This window comes from Chelonia mydas, chromosome 24 (assembly GCF_015237465.2).
Source record: "Chelonia mydas isolate rCheMyd1 chromosome 24, rCheMyd1.pri.v2, whole genome shotgun sequence".
Taxonomy (NCBI): Eukaryota; Metazoa; Chordata; order Testudines; family Cheloniidae; genus Chelonia; species Chelonia mydas.
Genome location: NC_051264.2, coordinates 9924544 through 9949001, shown reverse-complemented (window position 1 = coordinate 9949001; position 24458 = coordinate 9924544). Strand labels below are relative to the sequence as shown.

The window sequence follows — 24458 nt, the reverse complement described above, 5'->3', positions numbered from 1 at the left end:
GCTTTTGAACATGTCTCTTTCATTTGCCCTGGTGAATGAAGGGCAAATATATTGAGCCAGATTCTCATTGACACTCAGGCCCCTGAACGTCTCTGGCAGTTCATTGTTTGTAGCACGGCTGCGCTAGTGCTCCTGATGGAGAACACAGACACGCAGTCAGCTAGAGACAGTCCCAGCCTCAAAGAACTCACGATCTAAATAGACAAGACAGAGGAAGGGTGGGAGGACAGAAAGGGGAACATTTCCACAAGCGCCTGAGTGACGTAGCCACCTCATGCAGCTATATGGGTTTTGCTACGCTGGCAGAACGGCCTAGTGCAGACATAGCATGTGCGGATAGGAGACCTGCCACTCTAGTAACACCTCCCCACCCCAAATGGCTGTCATCAAACCATAGACCATCAGGGTGGGAAGGGACCTCAGGAGGTCACCTAGCCCAACCCCCTGCTCAAAGCAGGACCAACACCTGACAGACCAACACCTATCCTGACAGACATCCTTTTCTACATCTACACTGGGGGTTTTGCAAGCAAAGTGCAGCCGTTAGGGGCTCTGGGTTTTTCCCACCCCTGATAGACATAGCTATTCCAACAACACGTTGCAGAGCAGACCTGGGTCCTAGGTCGCTTTGGAAGATGGGACTGAGGTTCCTAAATGACCTGGGCATTTTTGGAAATTCCACCCATGAGAGCAGCAGAGCCAGGAATAGTCTCCAGGTCTCTTGATGGCCAAGCCAGGGCTCTATCCACTAGACCACACTGCTTCTCCAAGTCAGGCCCCCTTTAAAGTCTCTTTTCACTGCTAAAGGGATCTGATTATGAATGAGACTCTGACCAGAATCAGTAACTTAGGGTACGTCTACATTGCAAAGAAAAATCTATGGTGCCAAATCTCAGAGTCTAGGTCCAATGACTCAGGCTCACAACCCGCAAAAAATTTCAGGAGGAGGGGGCTAGCCTTTATACCCAATAGTCCCATGGTTAGGGCACTCCCCTAAAAGGTGTGGAACCTAGGTTCAAATCCCCACAAAGTATTTTTTTTAGCCAAAAATTTTGCCCAGCTCTACTCATTGGACAACTGTAACCAATGAAGTTAGTGGACCCCCGCCTTCTGACCCATATAACCCTAAAGGAGATCAGGTGCCTGGGGATGGAGAATAAAATTTACACACTTTTCAACACTCTTGTGTGTCACACCCCGGGCCGGGGCCAGGAGTGGAGCTGGGTGGTGCTGCCTTCCTACCATGGGGGCTGGCCCGGGCCCCAGCTGCTCCCCCCTGAATTTTCCTCCGTGTTCCGCTAGGGGGCCACACCACACAGTTTGGGGATCTCTGGGTTACAGGGATGTATTTAGGGCCACTGGGCAGAGTCACCACCAGCCATCTGCTCCCTCCTAGGCAGGGAACGGCGCCCAAGGGAACTATTCTGGTCCTGGGATGATTCAAGATGGCATCTGCTCATGCCACAGATCCTCCTGGATGTCAGCTCACATCTCTCTTGGGTCATCCAGGGGGGTGATGAGGGAGGAAACAATGCTACTTATCCAACCCAACTTGGAGAATGTTGTTGGTAGCTAAGGGAAGCAGCTGCCTCTCCCACACGCCCCTGCTAGAAATCACCACCCAGCAACAAAGATATGGGCTATAAATCCAGTTAGAGGTGTAGCTCAGGCTATGAAAAAGCCACTGGTGCAATGGGTGGGATGCAGAGGAGAATTGCCTCAGCACAGCGAGGCAAGAGAAAGGCTGTAGAGATTACCTGAGCAGTATGGTCTCGGGATGAGAGAACTGGGAGCCAGGACTCCTGGGTTCTAATCCCAACTCTGATGTGGTGTAATCTTTGGCCTAATACCTGGACAATCTTTCCTATATAGCTGAACCTGGCTGTTTATTCGAATCAGCCTTCAGTGCCCTTATGCTATTGTTTTCTGTCATTTAAACCACGTTCTTTATTATTTAATTCAATTTTAATGACGCACAAAAGCTTGCAGCCATCATCAGCTGCTGTCATCAGCTGCTGCGTAATTATCTCACCCTAATCTGAAGTAGTTTGGGGCCCAGTTTGCATGAGGGAAAGATGCTCTGTGTAATAAAGGGCTGGTTTTGCAGGCCTCACTCAGGCAACCCTGCTTCGGACTTGTCTCAGGACTGAGGGTAGATTCAGTGGGTGAAATCCTGGCCCCATTGAAGTTAATGGCAAAACTCTCACTGACTTCAATGGGGCCAGAATTTCATCCAGATTGTCATCCTTATTTAACACATGGGGAAACTAAGGCAGGCTGAGGTAGTGGGAAGGACTTGCCTAGAGTCACAGAGGGAATCAAGGACAGAACTAATTCACAAAAAGAAAAGGAGTACTTGTGGCACCTTAGAGACTAACCAATTTATTTGAGCATAAGCTTTCGTGAGCTACAGCTCACTTCATCGGATGCAACTCAAATTGGTTAGTCGCTAAGGTGCCACAAGTACTCCTTTTCTTTTTGCAAATACAGATTAACACGGCTGTTACTCTGAAATCTGAGAACTAATTCAGTAATTTACTAACAGAGAAGTTGTCAGACTAAATCAGAGCTGAGGCTTTTCCAATCCAGCCCCATCTCTAACAGTGGCCAGCACCAGATGCTGCAAAGGAAGGTGTCAGAAACGGGCCGCAGGCAGCTGGGAGATAATCTGCCCCCTACATTAAGTCTCATGAACCAAGAAGGTTCTATTCCTTCCAGAATATTTGTTTGCATGAAATAGGATCACTCTGGATATTCTAGCTGTCCGTAGATATAGTCAATCTCTCTTTTAATCCATGCTGAATTCTTGGCCTCAACAACTTCCTGTGTCAGTGAGTTCCACAGGCTTATCACTCACATTTCCTTTTGTCAATTTTGAATTAACACAAGCTAACCCAATTTAAGTAAAGGTTAAACCAGTTCAAGTGCATCTACATAGGATGTTTATACCACTTTAACTAGCCCAGGTAATCACATATTGGCCAGGCCCGACACATGAGCACAATCCACAGTGTCACAGCTGTCCTTTTGAAGTGTTTCGTCCAAGGAGAGACTGCAGGGTCTGACCCCAAAGCTGCACTGTACACAGTATAATATTAAAATACACTGTGTTTATGATGTTTGTATACATATATATCAAACCCAAAGTGGGACTTAAAACCCAGTTGGAATTTTATGTGTATTTTTTTTAGTTGATATTGTTGGGGACACTGGGGCATGGCCAATAGGTAACTCGAGGGGATGGAAGACCACGAGTGTCGATGAAGCCCCCTCGCACTAGGCCCAGGAGTCCTTGCCGCCCCCCCCCCCCTCGCCTGGAGGCACTCGCAGCAGTTATGCTGAGGATCTGCAACAATATGTTGCAGAGTCAGACTGCCTGAAACTAAGCAAGGCCAAACAGGGCAGATATGGAAGAATAATGCTGAATAAAGCAGCTTTATGTATAGTTTAACGAATGATACAAAGAAAACAAGGGAACTAGCTGGTAACTGGATTGGCTGGCTATATGGATACTTAGGGCAGCTTGCTATTGGGTAAGTATGCTGAAGAACGGATGTATAAAAGCCTGTGTAATTTCCTGCTCTGGGTGCAGGATTTGAGATTCTATTCTCCCTGTGCCTTTTTGCAGCTGCAAATAAACTTTTCTGCTTCTCCACCCCGTTGTGATTATTGGGTGATGCACACCGGGTAACGAACCCCCGCTGTTGTTTTGCCTCTCGGCACTGGGTGCCGGCAACAATATGATCATTTTAAAAGACTAGTTTTATTTTTCACAGTGAAACACTCTTTATACAGTCCCTATAGCTTTAACACTCCTTGCTTCCTCCGTCCAGCTGTGCTGGGATCACACACAGGACGTTGCTAATGTCTCCTTTTTTTCTACTACTTTACATGGAGATGTTGTATATTGTCTGTTAATTACCATAGTCAGTGGAGCAATTGATGGCTCAGATACCACGGTGATGGGCACCGATGCAGAGATTTCATATCACACTGATTCAGAGTTGCCATAGCGCAGAAGTTCTTTTCAGCTGATCGCAAGGGGCCCCCGCTGAGTAACTGGGGCCATGGAATGCAGGGTCCCACATACGTAACAGGGAATAGGAACCTACCACCAGCATGAAGGGCAGCCACACAGGAGGGATCCCTCTAGTCACAAATCCACTCATCCCTGCTCTGCCTCCGTACCTTCCCTCTGCACTCCCAGGCTCACTGACCCCCTGCACCAGCGCCCGCAGTTCCTGCAACCCTTGCTCAGCAGAACCATCCCAGTCCCACTGGCAGGGGAAGCCTGAAGCAGGATTCACCTCTTCTACTCAGATCTTTGGTTTCACATTCCAGCCTTAAAGTGATAGCAGCAGAAAAGGAAAATCAGGGCAGCATCAATTTATTTTTTAGGAAAATCTCTTAGGCACAGCCTGGTATTGGGCCCTACCGGGAAGATCCCAATTCCTTGTGCCACTGAAGGCTGGGGCAGAGCCATCTCCCTGCGCTCCAGAGTGACCCCGTCTCCAAAGGGGTGAGGAACAGGATTGACTGCTCCCCTCTGCCCTCCACGAGGTAGCACTGTGGGGTGCAATGCACCTTGGGCTGCTGCTGAGGAAATCGTCATGACTAAGCCCTGCCCCTCAAAGGGATTTACGCTGGGCTGGAGGGAGGCACCTAGGCCAGGTTGGTCATTTTTTGAGGCAGAAATTTCAAGTCACTGCTCCAGTGTTTGTGGGGCAGGGTAGAGCTTTCAGGACAAGGTTGCCAGAATTTCTTTTTTAACATGGACAAAACACTATTCTGGGTAACAGCTGAGCCCTTTCCGCTGAGTTAAAAGAAAAGAAAGAAATTCAGCCAGGGGCAGACACCAACAAGGGAAATTCCAGCCCAAAGGGTTGAAGTTTGGCAAAATTATAAGCCATGAAAACAGAGTTTTAGAATGGGAAGAGTTGGGGAATATTAATCATAGGCAGTCCTAGCAACTACAGATAGAGAAGGTGGGGAGCAAAGGGATGAAGCACTAGACTAGACTCAGGAGACCTGCATTCTGTTCCCCACTCTGCTGCTGGCCTGCTGGGTGACCTTGGGAAAATCCCTTCACCTCTCCGTGGCTCAGTTTCCCCATCTAAAATGGGAATAATGCTACTGACCTGATTTGTAAAGCACTTTGAGATCTACGGATGAAGATCCCTACATAATAACACCCAGTGCTCCTGTTATTGCTAACAGTAAATAATTACAAATAATGACAGAAGCATCTCATTCTGACTAGTGCTGAGAGCCCTGCAGGCCTCTCGGTCACAAGGGGAGCAAATCACACCGAGACCCCAGCCCACTTCAGATTCTTTATTTGCATGGCAGATGTCCGCGTTCAAAGCCAGGGAATAGCTCTGGCTGGAGCAAAGCAGCGTCGTTCACTGGGGCACGTCAGCCTTTCCGGACTCAGCGGTAGAACAGCAGCACGGCGGATTCAATCATCTCCTTGGATACGCTCCAGTGCTGATGGGTTCCGTAGCCGTTCCAGTCAAAGGCAGGGAAATCGCCGCACTGAACCGGGTTCCCTTCTGGGAAGAACCCTCCTCCACCCACGCAGTGCTGGGGAGAGAACAGAGGAATTGCCAGACCGGAGCAGAGCTGGGGCCCATCTAGCCACTCTCCTGTCTCCAGGCCAGTGCCAGCTGCTTCAGAGGAAACCGCAAGAAACCCTGCAATGGCCAGTTGGCGAATAATCTGTCCACAGAGAAAGTTACCTCCTGACCCCCACCAGTCAGAGGTCAGCTGATGCCCTGAAGCATGAGGGTTTAAATCCCTTCCTAACTCTTGGGACCAGATTCTCCATTGCCCTGGCTCTTGTGCAGTCATTTACCTTGGTGCAAAGGGCCCCCAGATGACAATATTTGACACTCCTTTAGTGCTGGTGTAAACATCTGCACAAGGGGCAGGGCCAGGAGGCTTTGGGCTATTGGGTTTTTATTTTTAGTATTTATTGTTCGCATTGAGTCTCAGAGCCCCCAGCCATGGCCCAGAACCCTGATGCTAGGCGCTGTACATTAGTTATTAGGTGTATTACGGTAGCACCTAGAAGCCACAGCCATGGCCCAGGACCCCATGGCACTAGGAGCTGTACAGACAGAAGAGAGAGATAGTCCCTGCCCCAAAGACCTCACAATGTAACCCTGACTGTCTTGTGTTCTCCTAGCCCATCCTTGCTTGAATCCTGCTCAGAGGATAAACACAGACTGATGGAGAGGGCTGGATGGGCAGTTAGGGAAAGGCCAGGCATTATCCCCCTCCTTGAACTGCAATATCTGCACATATGGACTCAACTCACGACTCCAAGCTCCTGCTACTGGATTGCCCATTAGAAAGGCCCTTTCCCCCTAGAACTGAAATAAAGTCTCAGGTTTCACATGCAAACACCCTGCAGGTTTGATTCCCCTCTGGCAGGATGCGCCATCTCTTCAACAAGAAGAAAGGGTCAGTTGAGACCAAATGTGGGCTCGCAACCAGCGCTGGCTGGTCCAGCCTGGAGAGTTGCTAGGGCTGATCACTGAGGGCCCAACGCACCAGAAAACACACGGATTCAGCACATCCACCCCCACCCCCCAGCAACTTCTGACAAAGGGCTCCTGTGAGCCGGTCCTCCCTTGATGGAACCCCAAAGGACAGAAGTAACATCAGCACCCCCTAGCCTACCTGGGGGATGATTGCCTGCATGGGCACAGCTGACCCTGCTGGCACAGGGGCTATAAATTGAACCCATCCTGTGCCAGTGCAGAGGTAAAAAGAGGCTTTGCACAGGCAGTGAGCTCCAACAGTGACACTAGGCAGCTCCACAGCAGAGGTGGCCAAACAGCTTCTGCTGGAAAATGTAGTTTTCATAGAATCATAGGTCCCTTCCAACCCTGATATTCTAAGGAGGTCATCTAGTCCAACCCCCTGCTCAAAGCAGGACCAATCCCCCAATTTTTGCCCCAGATCCCTAAAAGGCCCCCTCAAGGACTGAACTCACAACCCTGGGTTTAGCAGGCCAGTGCTCAAACCACTGAGCTCTCCCTCCCCCCCAAAACTATTTCTGAAGTAAGGTTCAATTTAGCGAATACTTTCAACGTGAGTGAGTGTGAGTGTGTGTGTGAGAGAGAGAGGATATTTGGTTTGAATATTTAGCTATTTTATTCATTTTAAAAATGGGGGGAAATACACACAAAAAGAAACAACAAAAATAAAAAATACCAGGTTGTTTTGAGTCAAACAAAACATTTTGTTTGACCCACCACAACTATTTTGGGTTTTTATGCATTTTGGGTTGACACAAAAAAATGGTGGTTGTTTTTTTCAGATTACAGTGGAGTCGCATCATACGCGCGTTTAATTTACACGAATTCAGCTATACACGAAAGAAAAATAACAATAACTTGCAGCGCTGGAGTACTGTACAGGAGTCGACGGGAGAGCACTCGGGGGTCGATCTATTGCGTCTAGACTAGATGCGATAAATCGACCCCCAATGGATTGATTGCTGCCCGCCAATCCAGTGAGCATCTCGCCGCGCTGAGTGTGATTCTAGTGTTTAAAGATACGTATTTTTCGTACAACGTGGCCCCTAAACGCAAGCCAACTACTTCATCTGGTGCTCAGCCGAAGAAACAGCGATCTGCTCCAATGCTGGAGGAAAAACTGGCTGTGTTAGAGTTATTGAGAGACAGTATGTCGGTCTCCAACATGGCGCGTAAATATGAACTCAACGAATCTAGCATCCATGCCATCAAGATTCGAGAGAGAAATTTGTCAAGCCGTGGCATCCAGTGCTCCAATAACTGCTAAGATGACGAGCCAGGTGCGTGATAAGGCTTTAGTGAAGACTGAAAAGGCATTAAACTTATGGCTGGAAGACATGAACCGTAAATGTGTGCTTATCAATGGCAACATGCTGCGAGAAAAGACTCTTAGCCTCTACGCGCTGTTCAAACCTCCCATTGAAGAGGGACAGCCTTCTGATGAGAAGGAATTCAAAGCCAGCCAAGGTTGACGTAACAATTTTAGGAACCGTTTCAACCTCAAAAACGTGCAGACTACTGGTGAAGCTGCATCTGCCAATGAAGAGGGAGCAAAAGCCTACCCCGAACAATTAAAGAAAATCATAGAAGAAAAGGGCTATCTTCCGGAACAAGTTTTTAATGCTGACGAGACTGGGCTCTTCTGGAAAAAAATGCCCAACCGCACTTACACTTTGAAATCAGAAAGACAAGCCCCTGGCTTCAAAGCAGCTAAAGACCATGTGACTGTGTTGTTTTGTGGCAATGCGGCTGGGCATTTAATAAAGCAGGGCTTGCTCTACAGGGCTGCAAATCCCCTTGCCCTAAAAGGCAAGAACAAAAATCTCCTGCCTGTGTTCTGGCAATCAAATAAAAAGGCTTGGGTGACGGCAGCATTATTTCTGGATTGGTTCCACAAGCGTTTCATTCCGGAGGTCAAGCGGTACCTCGAAGAGAAAGGACTTAACTTTAAATTGTTGCTGATCGTAGACAATGCTCCTGGCCATCCTGAGGCACTCCGGTTTGCGCGTAATGACGTTGAAGTCGTCTTTCTCCCTTCTTTATTCTTTCATTCTTTTGTCTTTCTCTCTTTTTGACTATACGTGATTTTCGCCTTATACACTGACTTTAGAATCTAACCCCCGCATAAGATGCAACTCCGCTGTATTCGCTCCACTCCAGCTTGTCTCTGCTCCAACCCTAACCCCACTCTGGTCAGATACTCACATGCTCGGTGTTACAGCCGGTGACTTTCACCCCAGCACACAGAGCCATGGCCGCCTTCTCAGAATTAAATACGCGGAACTGGATGTAGCCAGGAACGAATTCAGCTGGTGACAGAAAAGGGGAGATCAGAACCATTGTTTGCCATGGACAGGTGGAGAGAAATGACTTAGCTCTAATCCCAGCCAAGCCCCTTCGTTAAGTCCCTGTGTGTAAACTAGGAATGATTAAGAATCTGGAACTCCTGACTAGGCCACTGCAGAGAAACTAAATGATTTCTTTGCATCGGTCTTCACGGCTGAGGACATGAGTGAGATTCTCAAATCTGAACCATTCTTTTTAGGTGACAAATCTGAGGAACTGTCCCAGATTTAGATGTCATTAGGGAGGTTTTGGAACAAATTGATAAATTAAACAGTAATAAGTCACTAGGACCAGATGGTATCACCCAAGAGTTCTGAAGGAACTCACATGTGAAATTGCAGAACTACTAACTGTGGTATGTAACCTATCATTAAATCAGCCTTTGTACGAGATGACTGGAGGATAGCTGATATGACGCCAATTTTTTTTTTAAAAGACTCCATAGGTGATCCTGGCAATTACAGGCTGGTAAGCCTAATTTCAGTACCAGGCAAATTAGATAAAACTATAGTAAAGAATGGAATTATCATAGATGAACACAATTTGTTGGGAAGAGTCAACATGGTTTTTGTAAAAGGAAATCATGCCTCTCTGATCTACTAGAATGCTTTGAAGGGGTTAACAAGCATGTGGACAAGGGGAATCCAGTGGATATAGTGTACTTAGATTTCCAGAAAGCCTTTGACAAGTTCTCTCACCAAAGGCTCTTAAGCAAAGTCGTGGGATAAGAGGGAAGGTCCTCTCATGGCTCAGTAATTGGTTAAAAGATAGGAAACAAAGGGTAGGAATAAATGGTCAGTTTTCAGACTGGTAAATTGTAAACAGAGGTAACTAGTGGCATCCCCCAGGGGTCTGTATTAGGACCAGTGCTGTTCAACATATTCATAAATGATCTCGACAAAGGGGTAAAACAGTGAGGTGGCAAAATTTACAGATGATACAAAACTACTCAAGATACTTAAGTCCAAAGCAGACTGTGAAGAGTTACAAAGGGACCTCACAAAACTGGGTGACTGGGCAACAAAATGGCAGATGCATTTATGAACACTGAATTTCAAAGTAATGCACATTGGAAAACAATCTCAATTATACATATAAAACGATGGAGTCTAAATTAGCTGTTACGACTCAAGAAAGAGATCTTGGAGTCATTGTGGATAGTTCTCTGAAAACATCCACACAATGTGCAGCGGCAGTCAAAAAAGCGAACAGAATGTTGGGAATCATTGGGAAGGGGATAAATAATAAGACAGAAAATATATTGCCTCTATATAAATCCATGGTATGCCCACATCTTGAATACTGCGTGCAGATGTGGTTGCCCCATCTCAAAAAATATATTCTGGAATTGGAAAAGCTTCAGAAAAGGGCAACAAAAATTATTAGGGGTATGGAACAACTTCCGTATGAGAGATTAATAAGACTGGGACCTTTCAGCTTGGAAAAGAGACAACTCAGGGGGGATATGATAGAGGTCTATAAAATCATGACTGGTGTGGAGAAAGTAAATAAGGAAGTATTATTTACTCCTCATAACACAAGAGCTAGGGGTCACCAAATGAAATTAATAGGCAACAGGTTTAAAACAAACAAAAGGAAGTATTTCTTCACACAATGCAGAGTCAACCTGTGGAACCCTTTGCCAGAGGATGTTGTGAAGGCCAAGATTATAACAGGGTTAAAAAAAGAGCTAGATAAGTTCATGGAGGATAGGTCCATCAATGGCTATTCGCCAGGATGGACATGGAAATATCATGGAGAAGGTCCTCAAGGAATCCATTTTGAAGCACTTGGAGGAGAGGAAGGTGATCAGCAACAGTCAACATGGATTCACCAAGGGCAAATCATGCCTGACCAACCTGATTGCCTTCTATGATGAGATAACTGGCTCTGTGCATATGGGGAAAGCAGTGGACGTGATATACCTTGACTTTAGCAAAGCTTTTGTTATGGGCTCCCACAATATTCTTGCCAGCAAGTTAAAAAAGTATGGATTGGATGAATGGACTGTAAGGTGGATAGAAAGCTGGCTAGATCATCGGGATCAACGGGTAGTGATCAATAGCTCAATGTCTAGTTGGCAGCCAGTATCAAGCGGAGTGCCCTAGGGGTCGGTCATGGGGCTGGTTTTGTTCAACATCTCCATTAATGATCTGGATGATGAGATGGATTGCACCCTCAGCAAGTTTGCAGATGACACTAAGATGAGGGGAGAGGTAGATATGCTGGAGAGTAGAGATAGGGTCCAGAGTGACCTAGACAAATCGGAGGATTGAGCCAAAAGAAATCTGAGGCGGTTCAACAAGGACAAGGACAAGGACAAGGAAGAATCCCATGCACGACTACAGGTTGGGTACCAAATGCCTAAGCAACAGTTCTGCAGAAAAGGACCTGGGAATTAGAGTGGACGAGAAGCTGGATACGAGTCAACAGTGTGCCCTTGTTGCCAAGAAGGCTAACGGCATATTGGGCTCCCTTAGTAGGAGCATTGCCAGCAGATCAAGGGAAGTGATTATTCCCCTCTATTCGGCACTGGTGAAGCCACATCTGGAGAATTGCGTCTAGTTTTGGGGCCCCCACTACAGAAAGGATGGTTGGACAAATAGAGAGTCCAGCGGAGGGCAACGAAAGTGATTTGGGGGCTGGGGAACATGACTTATGAGGAGAGGCTGAGGGAACTGGGCTTATTTAGTCTGCAGAAGAGAAGAGTGAGGGGGGATTTGATAGCAGCCTTCAACTACCTAAAGCGGGTTCCAAAGAGGATGGAGCTTGGCTGTTCTCAATGGTGGCAGATGACAGAACAAGAAGTAATGGTCTCAAGTTGCAGTGGGGAAGGTCTAGATTGGATATTAGGAAAAACTATTTCACTAAGAGGGTGATGAAGCACTGGAATGGGTTACCTAGGGAGGTGGTAGAATCTCCATCCTTAGAGGTTTTTAAGGCCCAGCTTGACAAAGCCCTGGCTGGGATGATTTAGTTGGTGTTGGTCCTGTTTTGAGCAGGGCTTTGGACTAGATGACCTCCTGAGGTCTCTTCCAACCCGAATCGTCTATGACTCTGTGGGATGGTATCCCTAGCCTCTGTTTGCCAGAAGCTGGGAATGGGTGACAGGGAATGGATCACTGGTGATAACCTGTTCTGTTCATTCCTTCTGAGGCACATGGCATTGGCCTCTGTCTGAAGACAGGATACTGGGCTAGATGGAACATTGGTCTGACCCAGTATGGCCATTGTTATGTTCTAATTCCAGTCCCCCACAGGAGCTGGGCAGTTGTCCTGTCACAGCTGGGCCGACCATAGCTCTGTCACTGTTCTGCGTGTGTCTTTAGTGCACTGCACCTTTCAGTTCCCAGGAGCTCTGGGTAGTGCTACGATCTCAAAACACCCCTCCTGGCATGAGCTGCCAGTGCAGCCACTGCCTCATTCCCCAGCTGGAGATTTCCGCAGTCTGGACTGTGGAGCGGCTCCTTCTGTCACCCTGCTGACTCTCAGGGCTTGCCCTGGTCTGGCTCTCCCCAGGCTGCGTCCTTATCCCTGGTCTGTCTGAAATGGGGGAAGGGAAGGTCCTTCTCGCAGGCATCTCCTCAACCCTTGCTGCCGCCTCCTTTCAGGGCCAGCTTTAGGGCATAAGCCCCCTCCTGCCTTTTCTCCTTGGCTCCTTTCCCAGAGATTGGAAACTCCAGATCACCTCTCTCCTCAGTCTCCTCTTCTGGCCACACCCTCACCAGGTATCACAGACCACCCCATGCCATAGCCCTTTTGTGTTCAGTTGCCATGTAGCATGTTAAAGTGGAGAAAACACACTGCGCGCTCTCCTGGAGATTTTCCATATCCTCTCTCTCATTTAATCGTTTGCCCTTTCTCTAAAACAAAGGTAATTCAGACTGGCAGACTGGGCTGGTCTGTGCAGGTGGAGAGGCAGAACCCGCACACTCACTACCAGACTTACTTCGGCCATTTGGAGAGTAATAGCTGGCAGTTTGCTGGGCATCGCCATAGTCGTAGATGACGGGCACGGCGGGGCCATTGTTGGTCTTGCAGACACCAGCGCCGTATTTCACTGGGTATTTCTGGGAGACACAAACGCAGCGAGCATCCAGTGTTAGTTTCTGTCCCTGTGGCAGGGCAGCTCCAGCACAGACAAGGAAGCATTGACTAAAACTTGCTTACTGGGTGATTTGTTCAGTCAGTGCCTCTGCTCACACAGGCCAGCCCTAGGGCACAGCAGGGACTCCAGCAGTGGGCCAAGAATATGACATGTCAAGGTGCCCCTTGGGGTGGATTTATCACAGACTATTTGGGGCAGGGACTGTTGTTCTGCTCTGGGTCCGTGCAGCACCTAGCACTGTGGGGCCCTGGTCTGCGGGGGGTCCGCTAGGAGCTGCCACAATGCGGGCAGGAAATGATAATAGGTGAGAATCAGCATGTGTCCAGCATTGTTGCCCCTGCACCCCGAGCCCTGCGGAGATGCCCCTGCTAAGATGCCTGAACCCCAAAGCCGGGGCTCAAGGGTGAGTCAAGGGCTTGGCCTAGCACCAAAGCACCTGGCCCCCCACCTGGCCCCCTCCACTGGCCCCCCATCTCCAGGGTGTGAGGTGGGGTTGGTCTTCATGGGCCATTCAGCCTCTCTGCTGAGTCTGTCAGCACATCTGTGCCAAGGTGGTGGCTGGTTTGGGATGTAAACACCAGCAATGTTGAGAGCTCCTTGTCCCATTATCAGCCCCTGACCCCCCAGCATGGAGCGCTTTTAGCATGTTGAGAATTTGCCCAACCAAGCTCCTCCATCTACACTGGGGCCAGCAGAGCCACCCAGCCCCTCCTGCACATGCCCCTCCAAAGCCCCCAGCTCAGCGCCATCACCTGGTAGAGTCTGAGGAGGTTCCCCCCCTCTGAGGACAGGAAGCCAGTCTCAGTGTGGTACCTCAGGATGGACCTGTTCTTCCATTCTTTCAGGGGCGTCTTGTTGGTTACATGCCACACGGACAGGTCCTGGGATTGCAGATCGTAATAACCGGGGTTCTGAAAAGCAAGGACCCAACTGAAACCTCTCAGCCACATCCCTGGTACTTACCCGCTCCCTCTGCCCCCCATCACTGGGGCATCTGGGCACCTCACCACCTGTGGTATATGTATCCTGACACTCACCCCGCAAGGCAGAGAAGCACCATCCCCATTGTACGGGGGAGAACTGAGGCACAGAGACTAGGTGACTTGCCCTAGGTCACACAGGGGGCCTGTGGCAGGGCAGGGAATGGAGCCCAGGGCTGCCAAGCCCTTCGCTAGCACCTTGACCACTGGACCATCCCTCCCATCTAACCCCCATGCCGGTGTCCCCCACCTCCCCATGTGCATTCAACCACTAACACACCCTCTCTCCCCAGCAGGGAGCTATTGGCCATGGAGAAGGGGACCCCACCTTGTAGTCGTCACTGGTGGAGCCTGCCGCGGAGCCGAAGGTGTTGTAATTGGCCCAGTTGCCCTCTCCCTCTGGGTAGTTGATGTTGCTCCCCTGCTGGCTGGACCAGCGATCGCCCGTGGTGCACTTGCCATAGGCGTTGTTCTCGTGCACGCTGGCCACCAGGGTCCAGCCGCCCCCCTTGGTGGTCATGTCGCAGAAGGTCTGGTAGGTTTCGCCGTTCTCGGTGCGCAGGGTGTAAATCCCGTCTGCAGGGGTGGGAAGCGGGGAGCACCTGGTCAGCCAGAGCCAGGGAAAGGCCCTCTCGGAGCCAGACATTAAATGGGAAATACGCCCAGGTGAGGAGCTTCTAGTGCACTGCAGCAGGACGCAAACCCGGAGTCACTGGAGCAGGACGTGCCCCTGCACCCGGGAGCAGAGGGGCCCAATTCCCAGGGGCACTATAGTCCCCTTGGCAGCGGAGAGCGAGTGCAAATTACAGGGACTCCCAGAGCGTGACAAGGCCTGAGCCTTTCCACGCACGAGCTGTCGCACTTTCATGATACCGGTGTAGTTACAGTGCTACGACTCCTTCGTGTGGACACCGTTTATACTGATTTAAAGGGGCTTTATACGGGGATAGCCATTCCCCTATGGAAAGTGGAATACGCTGTCCCTGTCTAAGGAATTACGCTTTCCCCCAGTATAATTGTGTTCACACTGAGGCTGGACTAGTATCAATATGTCAAGAAAAACCCATCCCCCGACCCAACACAGTGACACCAGGACAGACGCCATACGCAGACCAGGCCTAAGTGTAACTGAGAAACAGGCCGGGGACAATCTGTGCTAAGGAAAGGCCCCAGGCCTTGTTTTGAGCCCCCTGCTGTGTGTGTCCCCGTGCTGTGTCCCTCTTTTGGGCCTAAGCCTGCCGTGACTCAATCTGGGGGCTGCACCATGGGTGGAACTGAGCCAGGCAAAGAATCTACCGCCCACTGGCTACCCTCGGACTGTCAAAGGGGCTGAGCACCCGCCCTGGCCTGGACGTCACCTGGCGCTGGAGGGGCTCAGCCTTGGGTTGCCAGCCCTGCGGGATTGACCTGGAGTCTCCAGGAATTAAAGACTAAGTCACATGATGAAACTTCCAGGAATACATCCAACCAAAATTGGCAACCCTAGCTCAGCCCCAAGAGCAGGGCTTGCACCCTCTGACCTCCCTGTCGGAGTCCTGCACGCCGTTCCTTCAGCTGAGACTTACGCCAGGGTCCGTGGAGGAGGGTGGAGATTTTCAGAGGCAGATGCTGGGCAATGGGAGTTGGGCGCCTCTGCGCCACTTGTGTCTCTGAAATTCTCTGCCGGGGGAGACCAACCAGACACGAGGCAGCAGGATCCCCGACAAGGTTTTCTCCGCCGGCAGCTCCTGTGCATGGCGGAGGCCTAAGCAGCAGGGCACTGGCAGAGAGCTGAGGTCTCATGTCGCTCCAGCAGCAGGGAATGTAAGGATAAAGCCTTTTCCAGTAATCACATTGTAAGGCCTAAGGCCTTTGTTTGCAGACATATTCAGAGCGCAGCAGCCATGAGCTAAGAAGCAGGAAGTCACATCCTCACATTCCATCTAAATTATATTAAAACAACTTAATATCGGGCTGTTAATGGCACCCACTATCACCAGTTAAAGAAATAGATCTTATGATGGTTAAAGAAAACTTAGTTTGATAGCATCCTGTCTGGCAAGAAATCACTTATCAAGAGTTGTGGTTGTGAAATCCTCATTTCTTTATTGTTTTATCTTTATGGTTCCCACTTCTCTATTGTTTTTCTGTATGATCTCTGTCAGGTTCTTTGATTGTTTCTGTCTGTTACATAATTAATTTTGCTAGGTGTAAATTAATTAAGGTGGTGGGATGATTAGATTAGAGAATTGTTACAATATGTTAGGATTGATTAATCAAATTTTAGTAAAATGATTGGTTAAGGTACAGCTAAGTCAGATTTAGGTTTCACTATATAAACTGAGGTCCAAAAGGAAGTTCTTTGGGAACCAACTCCAGGACACAGCCCCAAGATCAGAGCGGCCAGACCTCAACACTCTGCCAATGACACCCTGAAGAAACTGTAGGCCCCCAGATGACCTGATCCTGACTGTCAGCAGGGAAAAGTTCATCTGTCTCATTGGGAGTGGTGAGCACAGTATGTGTACCATGTGCAGTCTGTTTTGGTGATTGTTAGTGAATAGAGGTTAAGTAGGACATTACTGTGTAAGGCTCTTTCACTGGTAAAGGACCCAGTAAACCCACAAAAGATTAATTCCTGAGTCCACGGGGTATGGGTGTTTGCTCAGAGTCCACAGGGAAAGTGTGTTTACCCGGAGGAGTAAATCCCGGAGCCCACAGAGGGGTAAAGTTAGGTGCTCTTCGCCTGGAGCCCTAAGAACTGGAAAAGGGTAGGGGGTGCCTAAATTAACCGGGTTACGCCTTGAGCCCTAGGAACTAGGTAGAAGTGGGATGCCCTAGAGTGGTGAAGTGACAGAGAATTTTGTTTCAGAGTAACAGCCGTGTTAGTCTGTATTCGCAAAAAGAAAAGGAGTACTTGTGGCACCTTAGAGACTAACCAATTTATTTGAGCATAAGCTTTCATGAGCTACAGCTCACTTCATCGGATGCTGTAGCTCACGAAAGCTTATGCTCAAATAAATTGGTTAGTCTCTAAGGTGCCACAAGTCCTCCTTTTCTTTTAGAGAATTTTGTGCGGGTAACAGGAGGGCCCCCTGCACATGTGCTTAGCACACAGCACTCCCCCTAGTTTGCACCAGTCAAAGGGCCCCTGCTCATCATCAGTCCCAGCCCTGCTGGAATCAGCCCCTGGATGTATTCAGAATGAGCCAGCCCTGGTAATGTGATTGCCCACAGTGGCCACGGATGGACAGATGTCCCCGCTGCCAGCCCAGAGATGCCCGGGTGCATCCGAACCGACTGGACCCAGCTCTAGTCTTTACATTGGTCTGGAGCAGGCACCCAGCGGAAGCAAAGCAGCTTCTGAAGATCCAGGGACGCCCCCTCTGCACTCACCTCTAGCCCCGATCTGGGTGGCTTTAATTTGCTTGCAGCTGCGGGGCAGGCTCTGGTAGGTCTGGTTACTCTGGGGCCTCTGGCTGACATGCGTGTCCTCCCACGTTTCCAGCAGGTCACGGATGGCGAGCTTTAGCGCAGCAGTACCCCCGCTCCCATCTGCATAGCAGGGTGAGGAGTTTCCATCTGTTACCATTTATGTGGCCAGGATGGCAGAGCCCTCAGTCCCCTCAGTGCGGAGATCCCCAGTCATGGGAAAGCTACTGCGGGAGTGACACCACCACACACACACACAAGCACACAGACACAGACACACAATCAGTCACACACAACTGAACACATACAGCCCCCCCATCATACACAACACAGAAACACACACAGCCACATATACAACCACATACAACCAGCCACAGAATCACATACAGCCAGAGAGAAACACAAACGCACACATACACAAACATGCAAAACCTCCCCCTACACACAATCGCACAAACACACACACACCTGTCTATATATAAAGTAGAACTGGTGCTTTTAGTAAGAGGTACATCTAAGAACTATTTCACATCCCTGAATCAGTAGCGGAAGATCTTTATAAGTTTGAAAATTACAAATACGTCTGAGGGAAGGGAGCAGAAGGAGACTCCGCTGGTTGGAAGGCATGAGATGCACTGTCCTGAGATGGGGGGTTCCACGATGGGGGGTTCCACGACCACCACTCCCAAGAGAAGGAGGCGGGTGGTGGTGGTCGGGGACTCTCTCCTCCGGGGGACTGAGTCATCTATCTGCCGCCCTGACCGGGAAAACCAAGAAGTCTGCTGCTTGCCAGGGGCTAAGATTCGTGATGTGACGGAGAGACTGCCGAGACTCATCAAGCCCTCGGATCGCTACCCCTTCCTGCTTCTCCACGTGGGCACCAATGATACTGCCAAGAATGACCTTGAGTGGATCACTGCGGACTACGTGGCTCTGGGAAGAAGGATAAAGGAGTTTGAGGCGCAAGTGGTGTTCTCGTCCATCCTCCCCGTGGAAGGAAAAGGACGGGGCAGGGACCGTCGAATCGTGGAAGTCAACGAATGGCTACGCAGGTGGTGTCAGAGAGAAGGCTTTGGATTCTTTGACCATGGGATGGTGTTCCATGAGGGAGGAGTGCTGGGCAGAGACGGGCTCCATCTTACGAAGAGAGGGAAGAGCATCTTTGCGAGCAGGCTGGCTAACCTAGTGAGGAGGGCTTTAAACTAGGTTCACCGGGGGAAGGAGACCAAAGCCCTGAGGTAAGTGGGAAAGCGGGATACCGGGAGGAAACACAGGCAGGAACGTCTGTGAGGGGAGGGCTCCTGCCTCATACTGAGAATGAGGGGCGATCAGCAGGTTATCTCAAGTGCTTATATATGAATGCGCAAAGCCTTGGAAACAAGCAGGGAGAACTGGAGGTCCTGGTGATGTCAAGGAATTATGACGTGATTGGAATAACAGAGACTTGGTGGGATAACTCACATGACTGGAGTACTGTCATGGATGGTTATAAACTGTTCAGGAAGGACAGGCAGGACAGAAAAGGTGGGGGAGTAGCACTGTATGTAAGGGAGCAGTATGACTGCTCAGAGCTCTGGTACGAAACTGCAGAAAAACCTGAGTGTCTATGGATTAAGTTTAGAAGCGTGAGCAACAAGAGTGATGTAGTGGTGGGAGTCTGCTATAGACCACCGGACCGGGGGGATGAGGTGGACGAGGCTTTCTTCCAGCAACTCGCAGAAGCTACTAGATCGCACGCCCTGGTTCTCAGGGGTGACTTTAATTTTCCTGATATCTGCTGGGAGAGCAATACAGCGGTGCATAGACAATCCAGGAAGTTTTGGAAAGCGTAGGGGACAATTTCCTGGTGCAAGTGCTAGACGAGCCAACTGGGGGGGAGCTTTTCTTGACCTGCTGCTCACAAACAGGGAAGAATTAGTGGGAGAAGCAAAAGTGGACGGGAATCTGGGAGGCAGTGACCATGAGTTGGTTGAGTTCAGGATCCTGACACAGGGAAGAAAGGTAAGCAGCAGGATACGGACCCTGGACTTCAGGAAAGCAGACTTCAACTCCCTCAGGGAGCGGATGGGTAGGATCCCCTGGGGGACTAACATGAAGGGGAAAGGAGTCCAGGAGAGCTGGCTGTATTTCAAGGAATCCCTGTTGAGGTTACAGGGACAAACCATCCCGATGAGTCGAAAGAATAGTAAATATGGCAGGCGACCAGCTTGGCTTAAAGGTGAAATCCTAGCGGATCTTAAACATAAAAAAGAAGCTTACAAGAAGTGGAAGGTTGGACATATGACCAGGGAAGAGTATAAAAATATTGCTCGGGCATGTAGGAATGAAATCAGGAGGGCCAAATCGCACCTGGAGCTGCAGCTAGCAAGAGATGTCAAGAGTAACAAGAAGGGTTTCTTCAGGTATGTTGGCAACAAGAAGAAAGCCAAGGAAAGTGTGGGCCCCTTACTGAATGAGGGAGGCAACCTAGTGACAGAGGATGTGGAAAAACCTAATGTGCTCAATGCTTTTTTTGCATCTGTCTGAACTAACAAGGACAGCTCCCAGACTGCTGCGCTGGGCATCACAACATGGGGAGTAGATGGCCAGCCCTCTGTGGAGAAAGAGGTGGTTAGGGACTATTTAGAAAAACTGGACGTGCACAAGTCCATGGGGCCGGACGAGTTGCATCCGAGAGTGCTAAAGGAATTGGCGGATGTGATTGCAGAGCCATTGGCCATTATCTTTGAAAACTCATGGCGAACGGGGGAAGTCCCAGATGACTGGAAAAAGGCTAATGTAGTGCCAATCTTTAAAAAAGGGAAGAAGGAGGATCCTGGGAACTACAGGCCAGTCAGCCTCACCTCAGTCCCCGGAAAAATCATGGAGCAGGTCCTCAAGGAATCAATCCTGAAGCACTTACACGAGAGGAAAGTGATCAGGAACAGCCAGCATGGATTCACCAAGGGAAGGTCATGCCTGACTAATCTAATCGCCTTCTATGATGAGATTACTGATTCTGTGGATGAAGGGAAAGCAGTGGATGTATTGTTTCTTGACTTTAGCAAAGCTTTTGACACGGTCTCCCACAGTATTCTTGTCAGCAAGTTAAAGAAGTATGGGCTGGATGAATGCACTATAAGGTGGGTAGAAAGTTGGCTAGATTGTCGGGCTCAACGGGTAGTGATCAATGGCTCCATGTCTAGTTGGCAGCCGGTGTCAAGTGGAGTGCCCCAGGGGTCGGTCCTGGGGCCGGTTTTGTTCAATATCTTCATAAATGATCTGGAGGATGGTGTGGATTGCACTCTCAGCAAATTTGCGGATGATACTAAACTGGGAGGAGTGGTAGATACGCTGGAGGGCAGGGATAGGATACAGAGGGACCTAGACAAATTGGAGGATTGGGCCAAAAGAAACCTGATGAAGTTCAGTAAGGATAAGTGCAGGGTCCTGCACTTAGGACGGAAGAACCCAATGCACAGCTACAGACTAGGGACCGAATGGCTAGGCAGCAGTTCTGCAGAAAAGGACCTAGGGGTTACAGTGGACGAGAAGCTGGATATGAGTCAGCAGTTTGCCCTTGTTGCCAAGAAGACCAATGGCATTTTGTGATGTATAAGTAGGGGCATAGCGAGCAGATCGAGGGACGTGATCGTTCCCCTCTATTCGACATTGGTGAGGCCTCATCTGGAGTACTGTGTCCAGTTTTGGGCCCCACACTACAAGAAGGACGTGGATAAATTGGAGAGAGTCCAGCGAAGGGCAACAAAAATGATTAGGGGACTGGAACACATGACTTATGAGGAGAGGCTGAGGGAACTGGGATTGTTTAGTCTGCAGAAGAGAAGAATGAGGGGGGATTTGATAGCTGCTTTCAACTACCTGAGAGGTGGTTCCAGAGAGGATGGTTCTAGACTATTCTCAGTGGTAGAAGAGGACAGGACAAGGAGTAATGGTCTCAAGTTGCAGTGGGGGAGGTTTAGGTTGGATATTAGGAAAAGCTTTTTCACTAGGAGGGTGGTGAAACACTGGAATGCGTTACCTAGGGAGGTGGTAGAATCTCCTTCCTTGGAAGTTTTTAAGGTCAGGCTTGACAAAGCCCTGGCTGGGATGATTTGATTGGGGATTGGTCCTGCTTTGAGCAGGGGGTTGGACTAGATGACCTCCTGAGGTCCCTTCTAACCCTGATATTCTATGATTCTATGATTCTATGAAATAGGGGCTAGGTTGTAGAACTGGCTTGAGTGGGAGCACCTAGGCACTACCATAATACACCTAATAGATAATATACAGAGCCTAGGACCATGGGGTCCTGGTCCAGAACTGGGGCACCTAGGCGCTATCACAGTAATTAATCATAATACCCTTAGGCACCCATCTTTGAAAACCTTGGCCCTGGAACATGGACAGAAGAAAATGGTTGCAGCTAATTCAGGGTGAGTTCTGGTTGGCAGGAGGCTGCCTTAGGGTTTGGGAGAATTATTTCCAGGAAGGGAAAGGAAAAAAAGCCACTTACCGCAAGGGCGGCCCCAGGTCACTTGGATGAGGAGCAGCAGGAGAGCGAGTTGTTTCATTGTTGACTTTGCAGCAGGGAAAACAATAGATCAGCTGGTTAATAGCCAGGCTGGAGGGTGGGAGGGCTCTACCCCAAATCTTCTTGATCCCAGGGCTGCGCTGACTCTCTGCATAACCTGCCCATGACACTAACACCCCAGAGGAAAGTTTGAGACCCTGCAGCCCTTGAGTTCAATGGTAGTTTGCCGGAGTGGGGATGCCTTGCTGTGACATCCTTAGAGCAGTTTCCTTCTTCAGAGATGGCTCAGTGACAGGCTTATGGGGTGGGAAGCTGAGGTGATCCGGGCTGGGAGGGGAGCACCAGGGACCATGGTGCTGTACGGGGCACCGGGAGGAATCCAAGTAGCGTCATGTGCACAGAGCAAGCCCTCCCTCTGCACTCCCTCTGCTAACTAGGGTGACCAGATGCCCCAAAAATCAGGACTGTCCCTATAAAATCGGGACTTTTTCTTATATAGGCACCTATTACCCCCACCCCCGTCCTGATTTTTCACACCCTAACTGAGCCTCACATCACCCCTGTAGGGTGGACAGGTCTCATTATACCCATTTTGCAGGTGGGGAAACTGAGGCAGAGAGGGCCTGACTTGAAGTCAGTGGAGTGCCTCACAATGGAATGGCTCCAGTCAGTGCTGGGATCAGGTCCAGAGAAGGGAAGCGAGAGGATCAGTACCCAAGTCCCATCTCATACTTTTTTCTAGGAGACTCTCTCCTTGCTTTGCAGAAGAACTGACGCTAGCACATTCCCTCATGCCATGGGATCTGCCTGCACACTGCATGGCCACACCATCACGAGCCCAGCCAAAGGGCCCTGCAGCACAGCTACCCAGTACTAAAGGCAGGCGGAGTGGGGCTTGTGGTTAAGGCTCTGATTCAGGAGAGCTGGGTTCAATTCCCCCTCTGTCACTGACTCCTCAGGCAGGTGATGTGCTCTCTCTGGGCTCAGCTCCCCACCTGTAAAATAGGGGTGATAACTGTTCCTACTTCACTGAGTGCTCTGCGGATAAGTCCATTGAGGCTCATGTGTACTATGGTGCTGGGCAACCAGGCGGGCTGATGCTGTGTAATAATAATGCCTAGTTCTGTTCATGAGTACATCTCAAAGCACTTTCCAAAGCAGCTCAGTAGCATTAGCCTCATTTTACAGATATAGAGAAACCAACAAGGTCTTGGGCTTTCTAAAGCTACTATTTGCCAAGTTAACATATATATACAATTTCCATATTAACTCACAATGTAACACACTGAAGAGAGGGTCAGGACTCACCTGGTCCGTGGTTCCAATGTCTGAGGTTTTCAGATGCAGATTTCAGTATCAGAAACTTCTTCACACGGAGAGACAGAGCTATTCCTCTGATGCACCAACCCTCTGCCTTAAATAAAGCACCAAAAGCGAAAGTGACCTTTTAAAAGCAAACACAACTAACAAACACCAGCATTATCTGTACACATGGGGGTTGGGGAGAAGGTTTCAAGTGAACACCTAGACCAGGTCAAATCTAGTTCGTCTTTCATCTTCACGCCCCAGTCCAGCCGGGGAACTCCATGTTTACACACAAGCACATGGCAGGCCTGGCCTTATCAATTTATCAACTGACTATTTGCATGCTGCTGCTGAATATTGGTTCAGGCGGTGGAGATGAATTGTCCCAATGAAGCCACAAAGGATGTCGGAGCTCTCTAGATCTTTCACTGCTATAATAAAGAAGCAGATTAAAACAGGAACTTTGTTATTTCATTGAAACAGCACCTCGGCCCTTGGAATTCAGAAATAACTCCAGCCACTAAAAACAATCAAGGGATCAGAACAATTCGTTTAATTTTTTTCCTGTCTCTCAAGAACGGTTCGCTCTTGCAGAGCATTTTTTATCCACAGATCTCCTTGTGCTTTCCAAAAGGGATCAACATCGTTATCTCAATTTACCGGAAAAAAAAAGATGCACCAAGAAGGGAAGAAACTTTCCTGAGTCTCCAGCAGAGCTGGGAATAACCCAGCTCTCCTGTTTCCCACTCCCCACTGGATCGCACAGCCTCCTCTTTGCAGCACAATACCCTTTCTGCTCTAGTCCTCCAGCTACTCACCAACATCCCTCAGTCCAGTGTTTCTCAATGCATGGGGTGCATCAGTGCCCCACTATGACAGAATATACCCTTGTGTTCACACTCTACATGGTACTGTAACAATTTTGTACATGGCATGTCTTGAACAATTTGAAAACTCATAATTTGCTAGTCAGCATCGTCCTGATAAAATATGTGTGGCAACACTGTATATGAAGTTATAAGATTCCCCTGTTGTGACGCTCTGTACCTTGGGGGAACACCCAGCGCCCCCATGTTCATCCTCGTAAAATGATCGTGTGGTATCCAATGCAAAGTTTGTCATGTCGGGTGTCTTCGGAAGGCTCATGATGCACTGAGCATTGTTGTTACAGTAATGTTATAGTAAGGTTATAGGTTATAATTTCATGTATATAGTTATGAGGCTGAAAATTTATCCTCATGGCTTAAAAT

At 49.1% G+C, this 24458-nt stretch overlaps 1 protein-coding gene across 2 annotated transcripts; it reads right to left on the bottom strand.

Annotated features, from left to right (window-relative positions):
* Positions 1-5271: 5271 nt before the first annotated feature.
* Positions 5272-23727, bottom strand: LOC102939310 (intelectin-like protein). 2 transcript variants are annotated; one of them, XM_043535311.1, is made up of 8 exons: positions 23212-23727; positions 21886-21949; positions 17355-17513; positions 14308-14555; positions 13752-13910; positions 12841-12961; positions 8751-8854; positions 5274-5583 (listed from the first exon to the last, which is right to left on the bottom strand). In XM_043535311.1, the coding sequence occupies exons 2-8, from the start codon at positions 21941-21943 to the stop codon at positions 5431-5433; spliced, it is 1002 nt and encodes a 333-aa protein (XP_043391246.1). In that variant the 5' UTR covers positions 21944-21949; positions 23212-23727; the 3' UTR covers positions 5274-5430. The 2 variants fall into 2 exon arrangements, with proteins under 2 accessions (XP_037738916.2, XP_043391246.1); XM_037882988.2 differs by lacking the exon at positions 23212-23727 and having other exon boundaries at positions 5272-5583; positions 17355-17540; positions 21886-21943.
* Positions 23728-24458: the final 731 nt, after the last annotated feature.

Excerpts from the sequence above, each read along its gene's own strand:
- LOC102939310 (XM_037882988.2), bottom strand. The coding sequence starts at position 21,943 with ATGAAACAACTCGCTCTCCTGCTGCTCCTCATCCAAGTGACCTGGGGC. Across the intron at positions 17,541-21,885 it reads GACCTGGGGCCGCCCTTGCG|ATGGAAACTCCTCACCCTGC; the intron begins GTAAGTGGCTTT and ends AAATGGTAACAG. Across the intron at positions 13,911-14,307 it reads CCACCAGTGACGACTACAAG|AACCCCGGTTATTACGATCT; the intron begins GTGGGGTCCCCT and ends CTTGCTTTTCAG.